The sequence below is a fragment of the Balaenoptera borealis genome (assembly GCF_965194805.1).
Source record: "Balaenoptera borealis genome assembly, chromosome: 14".
Lineage (NCBI taxonomy): Eukaryota > Metazoa > Chordata > Mammalia > Artiodactyla > Balaenopteridae > Balaenoptera > Balaenoptera borealis.
The window spans coordinates 71,699,777-71,714,609 of record NC_138875.1 but is presented as its reverse complement, the minus strand read 5'-3'; the positions used below and the strand labels follow the sequence as shown (position 1 = coordinate 71,714,609).

The window sequence follows — 14,833 nt, the reverse complement described above, 5'->3', positions numbered from 1 at the left end:
AACCTATCAATAAAGCCCTTAGGTGGTATATGCATCCAGATTCTTGGAGTTTACTGATCTGTTTGTATAATTTGGAATTACTATCTCATGTTTTGTATTCCCTGTTTATGCCATTATCCTCCTATAATTTACATTTTGGGGAGTGGAAAGTTGAAAAATCAACCAGCACCACACCCATTTATTAGGCTACAAGGAGGAGGTCTAGACATTTGGGGAACTAATTTTTTTTTTCATTTTTAAAAAAATTAAGGTATAACTTACATATACTGAAATTCACCCTTTTTTTGGGTGTGTATATGGTTCTATGAGTTTTGACAAACACATACAATTGTGTAATCACAACTGTACCAGCACAATCAGGAAATAGAACATTTCCATCACCCAGCAATCTCTTGCAGGCCCCTTTTATAGTCGGCCCTTGCCACCCCCAGCCCTTGGCAACCACTGATCCATGTTATTTCCCTATCGTTTTGACTTTTCTAGAATGCCGTATACACGTAATCATGCGGGGGAAGCCTATGAGCCTGACTTTGTTCATTTAGTGTAGTGCATTTACAATTAATCCACAGTGCTGTGCGTATCATAGCTCATTGCTTCTTACATCTGGAAGGTATCCTGTCGTCTAGTTGTATCACGATTTATCTGCTTCTCATTCGAGGGAAATTTGAGTTGTTTCCAGTTTTGGTAATTATGCATAAAGCTGCGGTAAACGCTTTTGTACAAGTTTTTTTTTTTTAATTTACTTTCATTTATTTATTTATTTATAGTTTATTTTGGCTGCACTGGGTCTTAGTTGTGGCATGCAGACTTCTTAGTTGCAGCATGCATGCGGGATCTAGTTCCCTGGCCAGGGATCGAACCCGGGCTCCCTGCATTGGGGCGTGGAGTCTTACCCACTGGACCACCAGGGAAGTCCCTCGTACAAGTTTTTGTGTGAACTTGAGTTGTCATTTCACCTGGGCAAATACCTAGGCTTGGGACTGCTGGGTCATTTGGGAAGTATGTGTTTAATTTTACAAGAAATTACCAAACTGTTTTCCAGGGTGGTTGTACCCTTTTTTATTCCCACCAGCAATATATAACAGTTCCAGGTGAGGAGTTGAATGCTATCTCATTATTTGTTGACTTATCTGGAATTCAGAAAGCCAGGTATCCAGTGGTCAGTACAAGCATAGGAGGTGACGGAACTTGTAGGGCTGTCTGCCGCAATCCTCCCACCAGGAGGCAGCCTTTGTGAACCTCCACCAGAGAGCTTCCTTTTATAAGGCATTTCAACATTGCTAACCCATTATACATCTTTCCAAGGACAAGATGCAGGATAAACCAAAACTTACGTCATATTTAGTTTCCATGTCTAGCCACTTAAATTTTGATCCAGGAAAATGTTGTCATGGAAATGCTATTGAATCTTTGTGAACCTCCAGCATGTCTATCCTGAATTAGGGTCATTTGGAGATAACACCAAAAAGGTGTCTGAGTTTTCTGATGTAACTTTTATTATAATTGGAGTATGAGCACTTTTTAAAAAAACAATTTCATGGAGATATAATTTATAGACAATAATTTTCACCCATTTAAAATGTATACTTCAATAGTTTAATTTTCATCACTTCCCAAAGAAACTTTGTACCTGTTAGCAGTCATTCCCTATCCCCACATACCCCCAGCCTCCTCCAGTCACTAATCTACTTGTGTCTCTGTAGATATGCCTGTTCTGGACACTGTATAAATGAGACCTTACAACATATGGTCTTTTTGTTTTTGTTTTGTTTTGTTTTGACTGCATCCCGCGACTTGTGGGATCTTAGTTCCCCGACTAGGGATTGAACCCCGGCCGCAGCGGTGAAAGTGCCGAGTCCTAACCACTGGACCACCAGGGAATTCCCAAAATGTTCCAGTTTCTCCACATCCTTTATCAGTTACCTTTTATTTATTTTTGGCTGCATCGGGTCTTCGTTACTGCACGCGGGCTTTCTCTAGTTGCGGCAAGCGGGGGCTACTCTTCTGTGCGATGTGCGGGCTTCTCATTGCAGTGGCTTCTCTTGTTGCGGAGCACAGGCTCCAGGTGCACAGGCTCAGTAGTTGTGGCGCATGGGCTTAGCTGCTCTGCAGCATGTGGGATCTTTCCAGACCAGGGCTTGAATCTGTGTCCCCTGCATTGGCAGGCGGATTCTTAACCACTGTGCCACTAGGGAAGCCTCCAACAGTTATCTTTTGTTTTCTTTTGAATAATAGCCATTTTAATGGGTGTGAATTGACATCTCATTGTGGTTTTGATCTTCATTTCTCTTATGACTAATGATGTTGAGCATCTTCTTATGTGCCTATTGACCATTCGTATGTCTTTGGGAAAATGCTTATTCAAGTCCTTTGCCCTTTTGTTTTTCTTTTTAAAAAAATTAATAATTTTATTTGTAAAGCTGTGTCGGATTTACAGAGAAATTGAGCAGATGACACAGAGGGTTTCCATCCCAACCTTCACTCCCCACCCCATGCCCTCCAACAACCCCCCCCAACCCCGTTTCCCCTATTGTTAATGTATCAGTATTGTACATTTGTTACAGCTCATGAACCAGTGTTGTTATACAGTTCATAGTTTATTCCAATTCCCTTAGTTTTTCCCTAATGTCCTCTTTCTGTTCTAGGGTCCCATCTAGGATCCCACCTCACATTTAGTCCTCTTAACCCCTTAGGCTCCTCTTGGCTATGCTGGTTTCTCACACTTTCTTACTTTTGGTGACCCTGAGAGTTCTGAAGAATGCTGGTCGAGTGTATTGTAGAATGCCTCTCCATTGGGGTTTGTCGGATGTTTTTCTCATTAAGACTAGGGTTATTTATGGGTTTGGGAGAGGAAACTCACACAGGTGAAGTGCCATTTTCATCACATATCAAGGGTACTTACTATAAACGTGAAGTGGTGTTTGTAAGGTTACTCCCCCTCCCCCTTTCCATACTGTCCTCTTTGGAAGGAAGTCACTATGTACAGACAACACTTGAGAAATGGGGAGCTCTGCTCCCTCTGCCTATTTTTAAATTAGGCTTTTTGTCTTTTCATTGTTTAGTTGTAAGACTTCTTTATATATATTAAGTACAAATCCCTTATCAGATGGATGATTTGCAAATATTTTCTCCCCACCAGTGGTTTGTCTTTTTGCTTCTTGATGTTGTCCTTGGAAGCACAAAAGTTTTGGGACTTCCCTGGTGATCCAGTGGTTAAGATTGCAATTCCACTGCAGGGGGTGCGGGTTTGATCCTTGGTTGGGGAATTAAGATCCCACATGCCACATGGCACGGCCAAAAATTTTTTTTTCATTAAAAAAAATGTTTAAAAAGCACAAAAGTTTTTAGTTTTTTTTTTTAATTGACTAATTTAGCTTTTTTTTAAAAAATTGAGGTCTAGTTGATTTACAATATTATTTTAGTTTCAAGTATAAAAAGTTTTTAGTTTTGATGGAGTCCAGCTTATCAGTCTTCTTTTTTTTTTTTTTTTTAATTATTTATTTATTTATTTATTTTTGGCTGTGTTAGGTCTTCATTTCTGTGCGAGGGCTTTCTCTAGTTGCAGCGAGCGGGGGCCACTCTTCATCGCGGTGCGCGGGCCTCTCACTATCGCGGCCTCTCTTGTTGCGGAGCACAGGCTCCAGACACGCAGGCTCAGTAGTTGTGGCTCACGGGCCCAGTTGCTCCGCAGCATGTGGGATCTTCCCAGACCAGGGCTCGAACCCGTGTCCCCTGCATTGGCAGGCAGATTTTCAATCACTGCGCCACCAGGGAAGCCCCAGTCTTCCTTTTTTTAATCACTTGTGCTTTTGGTTTCTTAGCTAAGAAATCATTACCTGGGACTTTCCTGGTGGCGCAGTGGTTAAGAATCTGCCTGCCAATGCAGGGGACATGGGTTCGAGCCCTGGTCTGGGAAGATCCCACATGCCACAGAGCAACTGGGCCCGTGCGCCACAACTGCTGGGCCCGTGCGCCACAACTGCTGATCTCGAGTGCCACAACTACTGAAGCCCACGCACCTAGAGCCTGTGCTCTGCAACAAGAGAAGCCACCTAATGAGAAGCCCACGAATCGCCACGACTAGAGAAAAGCCCGCATACAGCAACAAAGACCCAAGGCAGCCAAAAATAAAAATAAATAAATAAATTTTAAAAAAGGAAGGAAAGAAATCATTGCCTAACCCAAGGTCATGAAGATTTACTCTTGTGTTTTTCTTGTAAGAGTTTTATAGTTTCAGCTCTTACATTTAAGTTTATGATCAACCTTGAGTTGATTATTTTGTGTGATGTGAGCTAGGGTTCAAATTTATTCTTTTGCATGTGGATATCCACTTTTTCCAGGACCATTTGTTGGAAAGGTATTCTTTTTGGTCCCTTTGTCAGAAATCAGTTGACTGACTATAAATGTTAGAGTTTGTTTCTGGACTCAGGGTTCTGCTGCATTGATCTTTATGTCTCCCCAGCGCCAGGGCCACACGGACTTGATTATTGTAGCTTTGTAGTAAGTTTTGAAAGCAGGAAGTATGAGTCTACCAGCTTTGTTCTTCTTCAAGATTGTTTTGGCTGTTATGTGCCCGTTGCATTTTCACACGAGTTTTAGGATGTTTGTCAATTTCTGAGAACACAAGCACCATTTAAGCAGTTATCATAGAACTACAAATCCAGGATCTTCAGCTGAGGTCATGAAACTCCTGTGCTTCTTAAATGGGCACATACCTCACAGGATACACATTTCACCCTCCAGTGTACCTAATACTTCTAACACCTTCCCTCATTTAATTCTTCATTCTGCTAACATCTGTATGTACCTGCCAGTCTCCAGGGTCACAGTCGGGTACTGAGTACACAGCGATCATTAAGATCCAGTTTCTGCCCTCACATACCTCCAGTCTCATGGAGCTGTTAAATGAGACACATAATTGAGAAACAGCCTTACAGAGGCTTTGATAGAGATGTGCAAGGGAGTGAAGTTCCAGGGGAGTGGTTCAAACTCACTAAGCGTGGACTCCGTCTGGCACTTCTGACAGTTTTACCTGTCAGAAGTAACGGACAGGTCACCGACTCATCTAATCTTTACAAGTCCTGTGATGTGGATACTCTTTTTCTCCCACATTACAGATGAGGACCCAGGTCAGTGTTCCACGGCCTTTTGAAAGCTTACTAATAAATAGAAAACTTTCTTAAAGGCTCCTTTAAAGTTCTTTGTGATTTCACAATAAATGTGATTAAAAACAAGCCAAAAGAGTGGGCACAGTATCATTTTGCTTTCGCGCTGTCCACAACCCCTCTTCCCCACCCGCCCCTCTGCTCACCGCCTGGGAAGTGGCTGCTCCCCGGCCTCCCCACTAAGACTGGACGTGTGGAAAACAGGCGGTCTTCCAGCAGGTGGGGGCTCTAAGCGCAAATCTTGCCTTAAGTACCTTGCACAGTAAATGGTTGGGGTTGGATGAAGAGTTTTAGTGTTTTCCTGAGTAGATATAGTGAGGGATAGGACTAGTGTGGTGCTGGAACAGAGAGGGGAGTGGGGGAGGGGCCAGAATATACATGACCGGTTTCATGAATGCTGCCGCGTCCAGCAGAGAGACATAGTAAAACCATTTGGAGTATTTTGCTTAGAAATTCATGAATAGGTTAGAATTGTCTGCTATGATATGGAAAGTGGGCCAGTTTCAAAGATAAATACTCTGTGGACCATTAGGATTTTAAGGCTGCCTTTTGTCAGTGATTGGTAGCTTTGCACGCTTACGGAATGCAGTACACATTTATGTATCTAGTATTTGGTGACTCTGAATATTTCTAAATGCTGTGTCCTAGCCTAGTTATTAAGTTTATCATTTAAACTCTTCTCAGATTCAGTAAAATAAGAATCAGAGAGAGCAGAACAAAGGAAAAACACTTTTCCTTTATATGGCAGGCACTGTACCAGGTGGTATTTTATATGTATCATTTAATTTAATCCTCAGAGTAACACTGAGGTAAGTATACTTACCCTCATTTTACAAAGGAGACTCAGAGAGGTGGGTGACATCACAGAGCCCAGCTGGCTTGCCTTCAGAGTCACTGCTCTTTCTCTCAAAATTACTGCTCTCAGAACTAGTTAAGAAATGGCCAGGGAAGCCCTAGGAAGACGTTATTAATAGCATTTGCTGATGTCACCCAACTGTAGTCATTTATTAACTCCACAAATATTTATTGAGTGCTATTACATACCAGGTATTATGCTAGACAGTAGGGAGGTGGAGGGACTAAAACAAACGTGATCCTTCCCCTCGTGGAGCTTATGTTCTAGTGGGAATTAGATCTGTAGATGGATTTGCATTTTGCTTTATCTGCTTAATGCAGGTGTCCTATTATGTACATGCATGCATACGTACATGCATATACACATTTACATTTACGTTAATGTGAATAGCTTCGGGTTTGTTTTCTGTAAAGAGAGAAGGATGAAAAGTCTTTTGCAGATTAACAAGTTTGGGGAACTTCTTTATATTACATTGTGTGCTTAGAATTTCAGAGAAACTTTGTGCAGTAAACTCCTTTATGAATTGTGTTTATATTCTGCTTAGAAAGGTTTTTTGTTTGTTTTTTAATGTTTCGTAATGGAAAATTTCACATTTATTCAGCAGTGGAAAGGAGAATATATTAAACCACTGTGTACCTATCACTCATCTTCAATAATTACCAACTAATGACCAGTCCTGTAGGGAGGCAAGTATTGCAGGTAATTGGGTTCAAGACTAATATTCAACTTACAGATTAATCTCTTTTACATAGGTTTTATGTATAACTGTTCTTTGTCAAAGAGATAATTTTATCTATTTATTCAAGTATTAAGAAGATGGTCATTTAGTAATATAAGCTATTTTATTGTGAGTCTACTTTATTAATGCTTTAGGATGGAAGCTTCCTAAGATCTGAATTAGGCATATGTCTCCCCATTATATTCATTTGTCCAGCTAGGTAAGTGCATTTAAGTAAGTAACATTTAAAGAAAGGCATTTGTTCAAAATAACCTGTTTCTTCCAGGTACTCTTTTGGCCCTCTGTCATATTTTGCAGAGAAGAACAAAGCCAATGGTATTGTAACACTAACTTTGCAATTCTCTTTGTGAGTTGCATCTTTTTTGTTGCTGCCGTTTGTTGCATGATTAAATTTAGGATGATATAGCAAATGGTTTGTTTTAATGATTACATATTGATTTGGATTTCTTTCTCTTGTGCAAAAGGAAATGTACAAATTACAGCTGAAACTCTGCTAAAATCTACTGAGGAAGTACAAGGTATGAAGGTCAGTGGGACTAAGACGGATAATAATGAAGGACACGAGAATGGCCATGTGAGTAAAGGTCTCTCGGCTGGGTGCAGCGGATACCCAGAAGTAGACAAAATCATGAGCAGTGGTGAGGTTTCAGAGACTAGCACGTTAGTGTCCCTAGAGCCTTTAAACTCTGTGGACCCTGGATTAATAGAAGCAACTAAAGAGAAAGAATGTGAAGAACTAAAAACCTGTCCTCCTTGGTTGTCATTATTACCAGGGAAGAGTGCCATTTCCAAAGTGGACAATGGAAAGGAAGAGTTGTGTACATTAAACCTTGTCTGTGAAGCAGATGACAATCGCCAACAGGTTCCTGGCCACCATAGTGAGAGACACAGTTCTGCACATGGTAGTCCCAAAGCCATGAGAAAGGTGGTTATTGTAGAACCCTTAGAAGAAAATTCGGAAGTTTCACATTTCACATCCTGTTTGTCTGGTCCAGAATTCAGAACAACATCATCAAAAAAGTGTGGTTTTGATGGTGATAGCTTGCCAAAGGGATCTGCTAAAAAGACAGACAATTCCTGTTTTGATGGGGACGATCAAAGCAAGAACTTGGCTTCTAGAGAAGAAAATGAACAGCCTTTGAACCCCAGGAGTGAAAGAGAGGAACTCTTTCTTGTTAATGCCTGGCAAGCAGAAGAGGATGCTAGTGGTCACTATTCTGGAAAAAAAGAGGCTCTTGACTTCTCCAAAGAAAATATCCACGATCACTACTGCCCTCAAGGCAGTATCCATACAGACTGCTCTAGTTCTTTAATGCCCAATTCTTTTACTGAAGCCACGGAAATAATGTTTAAAAAAAATGATTTAAAAATCACTTTAGACATTCAGGATAACTTGGCAAACCATGAGGACCATAGAGGAACTTTTGCTAATATAAGCCATCCAGGCACACCCTCTGAAGAGAACCATTTTTCCTCCTCAATGCAGATTGAGGAGCCAGAACAGACAACCACTATAGAGCCCAGTATGTTAAGTGAAAAGATTTACAGTAAAGACTCTAACTCCTTAGTCAGCACCCAGAGAAATCTGGAAGACAGCACCCAGTTAAATGAAGTATCACATGACGGATTTCTGATTCAAAGAAAATCCCCTGTGAGTTTAACGCCAGAGGACCAGATAAGTTCTATAAATGAGGTGTTGAAACCCAAGAAAGACATTGCTCCGTTACTGCCAGCCCTAGAATTTGATGACAGACCTGAGTCAGAAATAGATGTACAGAACTCCCAGGACGACGGTCCCCATTTAGATAAACAGAGCGCTGCATGGGAGGTGAATGAACTTCCTTATGCCAATGAACTACTTGTAAACAAAATAGGAAGTGAATGTGTTTTAAATCAAGTGTTCCTTAATTGTCAAAACCATGCGAAGTTGCCAACTGACAAAGAGATGCCTGTAGCAGCGAGCGAGGGCTCCCAATGGAGCCAGCACCCTCCGTCAGAGGATGGAGCAGATGTCACTGCTGGTACCCAGACTGTTCCTGTAAAGACAAAAATGAAAGACATCTCTCCACCAGGTGACAAAACCTGTGGTGCCTCTTCAAACAATCCCACCTTAAACAGCAAATCAGAAAGCCTAGTAAGAAAAACTGAAACAGCTGATTCAGGAGGAGAAGGTCTGCATTCCAGACTTCTCTCAAATCAGAAAGAAGACGCAGGCTTGCCTCAAGAGGTCTCTGCTGTGGAATGTCAAAGCATTCAATCTCGGGATCTCTCTAGCTGCCCTTGTGTAAGAAAAAACGTCCCAGAGGAGAGCACGTGTTCTGCCCATGCTGCCCTGGAGCCCAGCGAAACCGTCCTGGGAGTTGAGAACTGTCTGATAACCAAGTATGAAAATGCATTTCAGCACAGCGATCACCGCCCCCAAGGGAGAGAAGCCTCCGTGGAAAGTTGTATCCATAAAGTGAGTTGTACATCGGCGGAAAGTGAGCCAGGTGGGGGAGAAACTGAAGGCAGCCTTCCAGGAGGTAAGATCAGAAACGAAATGACGGCAGGCATGTTAAATAGTGAAGCTCCAAACAGGACCATCCACACCACCTGTCACATCCATCCCAGCGAGGAAGGGCTAGAAGAAAAAGAACAGGACACACCCAAAGAGACTGTGTTTTGCAAACATAACATCTGTGATTGTGCCGCACAGGAATTAGACCAACCTGCAAACATTCCAAGTCCTGAAAAATTGTTGGACCAGTTTCCTACTGTTACGTTCTCCGGTGTTAGAAACATGAACCAAGCAGCTGAAACTCCTGAGCAGAAGGCAGATGAAGCCCTCAGCTGCCAGAGCAACCCAAACAGATCCGATGAATGCAGGAGTGAAGATAACCCAGCTAAGGAGACACTAGGCAGCGACCAGAGAGAGATGGTCGCAGAGCCTAACGGAGAGGTGAGCCACAGCCTGAAGGATCTGCCAGTCGGTTCAGGCCATAACAGCTCATCGTCTGGTGGAAGCCTGAAGAAAGGGGCCTTTGAAAGGATTTCTGGTTGTGAGGAGCCCATAGACGGTATGGCAGACATGATCTCCACAGGCTGTAGTGATAAGGGCACAGAAGGCGTTGTGGACATACGGGCGTCTAGTATTCTTGATGGGCGTGCAAGGCAGGATGGGCCAGTGTTACAGGAAACCTCAAGGAGTGTGCTGTCACAGAGGGGAGAGCCTATTGCTGCATTTATGGGAAGGATCGACCAGGATTCAGATTCCCAAGATGCTACTTCCTCGACAGCAGACTTTCTCGAAATTAAAAAATCCTATGAAGAGAAAGTATGCAGATTGTTAAAAGACTGTGAAATGGAAGTGTGTCCAGACTCTTGTGCCCCTGAGACAGGGTCTGTGGCAGATCATAAACCAAATGTAAGAGTATTGGATAGAATAAATGTGTCTTTAAATTATATTCATCTTGAACAGCAAGCTAAAGAAGCATCTCTGAGAGAAACACAAGGAATGATTGAAGGATCAAGACTAGAAATAAATTCTGAGCACGACAAGGGAAATGCCATTGGAATTTCCTCAGAAGAACTGACATCTTCTGGACACCAAGAGGAGAACTCTGTTCTCCCGGGAAGCCTGAAACCCACTGAGATAACTCCTTTGCATCCGTTGTCTCAAGAAAAATCAGAAACAATTATGAATAGTGAGGAAACTGACCCGAAAAACCTTTTTAAACCAAAAGATGGTGAAATGCCCTGTGAGAATGTAAAGGACTGCATGGTCCTGCCTGAGATGAAAGGAAGAGCACCAAGGGATAAGAGTAATCCTAGCGAAGAAAGCAGCACAGCCCTCATTGCGGAAAGTTTGCCTTTGACGATGGAAACAGAAACCGAAGTGAAAAGAGAAGAAACTGCAGAACACCAGAGGGGACCACGGGGTCAGTTTCCTGCTGTGGAGGAGTCCGAAGAGATGACTGTCAGAGAAGGTGTTCATGGTGATAACATGAGCCGGGTGTCTCAGACCCATCTTAAACCCCCGAGGATGCCGCGTGATGCTGAGGACCAACAGAGCCAGAAGGCTTTGGACTACAAGGAAGAGGAACAGATGCATCAAAAAGAAGCACATGCGGCTTTGGAACGATGCACATCATCTAATATGTTGTCAGATGAGGTGCAAAGTAAGAGCCAACCTAAGGATCGCAAAGCTGAGCCCACCGTGGTGAAAGAAATCACCCTAGCAAAGCCAGCCACAGGCGACACTGCTGCAGGGTTTCAGAAGCTGAAAGACCCAAAGGAGGAAAGCTTGTGTCGCCCATCAAAAAAGGATATTGAGTCGTGCGCAGGCCCTTGCCTCCATGATGCCCCCCGGAAAGCACAAGACCCCAACTCCGCTGGGCGTGATGAACTACACGGTGCCTTTGGGAACACTTCACATCAGAAAGGAGTGCTTCCCTTAAAGAAGCAGCCCCACCGAATGTGTAAGAAAGTTTCCTGCCCGGAGCTAGTCAACACGGGGAGGAAAATAAGTAAAATCAGAAGTTCTGCCTTTTTAAAGAGCTCCTCTGAAACCATCCCCACAAACGCACACAGATTTCTCAGTTCACGTGCTGTGTCTGCACCCACGCAACCGGAACCTGAAACAGCCCCTGCCAGGAGCCTTGTTAGCCACGTACCAAAGCAGAAGGCCACTCCAGGCCAGCCCTCGGGTAGCCTGAATGTTCGGAAGCCTACCAAAGAATCAGCCTTACTCAGCAAGCTGTCCATCCTTGCCTCCAGACTGGCCCCGGCCACAAAGACCCAGAAGCTACGATATCGGCGGTGTTCCTCTGACCTTCTTCCAGTGGCTAAAAGCTACAAGCGGCTCAGATACAAAAGGCTCCTGGATGGGTTTTCCTACAGCACAATGCAGCTGAATCCATGGTTGGCACGTAGTAATTGGGACAGGAGGCCTAACAGTAAACCCTTGACGCTTTATTCGCTCGAAGCCATCAAAATGAGCTTCATAGATTTGAGCGACAAGATGCCATCCCTGTTGTTTGGTTCCGAAGTCTTCCCAGTATCCTTTCACGTGAAGTCAGCCTCCGAGTGCGGGACCGAGTCCCCAAGGACTTTTCCCGAGCACTGTGCACCCGCGAGGCTTGCCTTAGGAGAGGCCCGCCGGTGCCCGTCTTCACCTCCTAAGTGGACCTTCTCTTTCTTCTTGGCCCACGACTGCCCTGGGGTGGCCACGTTCAGGGAAGACCCTGGCCTCTATTGTCAAGCAGGCGCCCAGCCTCCACTGCAGCCTCCAGTTCCTCTCCAAGACCATGGAGCCACCGCCATAGTCCAGACCAGAGCGGGCTGCTCCGTCCTTGGCCTTCACACACTCCTAGCACTTTGTTCCCCGGGATGTTACCGAATCTGGACGAAAAAACGGAGCTGCTCCAGCCACATGCCCACCATGCAGAGGCTCTTCCTGACCCAGTTTACCCAGGGTCTGAAAGGGTTACGGTCTCCCACCTCCATAGCAGACAAGGTCTTCTGTTCTCTGCCCTACTCGGTGGGCCGAGTACTGTCCATTTGGAGCCAGCATGGGCCTTCTGCCTGCCCCTTCGAAATCTCTGCTCTTCATTCCTCTCACAGCAAGCGGCAGCCACGTCTGGGCACCATGAGCAGGTAAAATCCATCCCCTGTTCTTTGCTAAAGTCCCATGTTTGCATCCTACCATTGGGGAGAGGAAAGGGCGCTCCTGAAAATGCAGGGCTCAGAGTCTGTGTCTGCATTTCCTGTTTATTGCCAAATCTCTGCTAAGAACATGCAGCAGTAATTCTGAAGTGTAGACCCCTCTAATTTTCCTGAAGGATCTAGATTTCTTGCAGAACCCTTTATTTTGTACCTTCCTTTGTTCTGTCCATTTAATTCTGTGAACCATTAAATCTTGAATCTCTCCTTTTCTCCTCTTGCCCTCACCTTGCAAAGAACATATCCCATTACTATAAGTAGTGATTTGTGACTTGTAACTATTACTTGTTCACAAGGTATTATAACAACCTGCACCTAACTCAGTGGTTGGTGTGTAAAGGATACAGAAGAAATACTTTTTAAATAAACTAATTAATTACATAGGCATCACCAAATCTAGTTTAGGAACCTCTGTGTTTCTTTCTGGAGCAGAGAAGCTTCAGAGGTTGGCATTTACATATTATAGCTATAGAATTTATAGAATTTTAAGTGAACTGGAAAAGAGTTCTTGTGGTTTCACCACTGAGAATAGTTGAAAATAATTTCACCAATATCATTTTACCTTCTAACAGGAAATGAGAGAAGAAAAAGAATTTGGGAGTTACATCCCTAAAGATTTGCTTTAGACATAATAGATAAATTCTCCTATTTGTAATCCTCTGGATAAACAGAAACTTTAAACATTATTTGGTTTGCCCTTATCATTGCTGTAGTTTAAAACTTCAACACCAAAAAAGCCTTAAAATTCCAAACGGCCTGGGAGAGGCCTTGTTGTTTGTGTGTCTAGGCAGAGTCTCTCACGCAGAATCATTCTGTCATTGAAAAGCTTCTGAGGCGCATACTGTGAAGCTACCCAGCATCTTAGCAGAAAACTAACTAAATAAAAGAGCTTCAGAAAGGCACCCCAGAACCTGAATGTGGCTGATTGTGAGCTCTTGTCCTGTAGGTAAACAAGAAAATGTTCACTTCTTATCAGGCAGCCATAAAAATACAACAGGATGAATCAAATTGTTTTAAATGATGCTGCACTGCTTCTGTTGCATAGTTTGTTTGCCTCTACAACAAACTCTGCTCTGTGTCTGTACACTCAGTTTTTTTGTTGATCTTTTTATGTATTTATTTATTTATGGCTGCGTGGGGTCTTCTCATTGCGGTGGCTTCTCTTGTTGTGGAGCACGGGCTCTAGGCGCGCGGGCTTCAGTAGCTGTGGCTCGAAGACTATCTAGAGCGCAGGCTCAGTAGTTGTGGCGCACGGGCTTAGTTGCTCTGCGGCATGTGAGATCTTCCCAGACCAGGGCTCGAACCCATGTCTCCTGCATTGGCAGGCGGATTCTTAACCACTGTGCCACCAGGGAAGCCCTGTACACTCAGTTTTTGTTTTTTTTTTTAAATAATTAATTAATTAATTTATTTATTTATTTATTTTTTTATGGCTGTGTTGGGTCTTCGTTTCTGTGCAAGGGCTTTCTCCAGTTGCGGCAAGTGGGGGCCACTCTTCATCGCGATGCGCAGGCCTCTCACCATCGCGGCCTCTCTTGCTGCGGAGCACAGGCTCCAGACGTGCAGGCTCAGCAATTGTGGCTCACGGGCCCAGCCGCTCTGCGGCATGTGGGATCCTCCTAGACCAGGGCTCGAACCCGTGTCCCCTGCACCGGCAGGCAGACCCCCAACCACTGCGCCACCAGGGAAGCCCTACACTCAGTTTTAAATCATGTTACCGTCTTTAAACTATGTCCAGTCCTAAGGTAGCATGGAGGGTAGTTATTCATTTCACCCTGTGAAGGTGAATGACCCTGTGACCCTTTTCCCTCTTCCAGAACTCTTTCTCACCTGACTTTTCTGTTTTCTGGTGGGGAATATTTTCTCTCTCCCTTAGATCCTGTATCTGACATTTCATTTATTTTATTTTTTAGTTTACTTTTAATTTAATTATATATATGTGTGTGTGTGTATATATGTATTTTAAAGATTTAATTTAAAAAAAAATTTTTATTTATTTTTGGTTGCATTGGGTCCTCGTTGCTGCGCGCGGGCTTTTTCTAGTTGCGGCGAGCGGGGACCACTCCTTGTTGCGGTGCGCGGCCCTCTCATTGCAGTGGCCTCTCTTGTTGTGGAGCACGGGCTCTAGGTGCACGGGCTTCAGTAGTTGTGGCTCGCAGGCTCTAGAGCACAGGCTCAGTAGTTGTGGTGCACAGGCCCACTTGCTATGTGGCATGTGGGATCCTCCTGGACCAGGGATCAAACCCGTGTCCCCTGCATTGTTGACAGGCAGATTCTTAACCACTGCGCCACCAGGGAAGTCCCTATTTTTTTAATTGAAGTGGTAGGGGTGGTATTTGTGGGAACTTTTTTTCTCGTTGGCTCTAAAAGTGC

At 43.9% G+C, this 14,833-nt stretch overlaps 1 protein-coding gene across 24 annotated transcripts in view; it reads left to right on the top strand.

The window, feature by feature from the left end:
- Nucleotides 1–14,833, top strand: part of PRR14L (proline rich 14 like) — a 63,361-nt gene that overhangs the window by 22,186 nt on the left and 26,342 nt on the right. For 16 of the 24 annotated variants that reach the window (XR_014233856.1, XR_014233857.1, XR_014233858.1 and 13 more), the window contains exon 3: nt 7,225–12,394. Coding sequence is in view for 19 of the 24 variants with exons in the window: in XM_082353031.1 (XP_082209157.1) it covers nt 7,225–12,394 (5,170 nt within the window). In the remaining 5 variants the exon portion in view is untranslated. Of the gene's footprint in view, nt 1–7,221; nt 12,395–14,833 lie in introns of all 24 variants that reach the window. The other 8 variants (XM_082353034.1, XM_082353035.1, XM_082353044.1 and 5 more) reach the window with 2 other exon arrangements.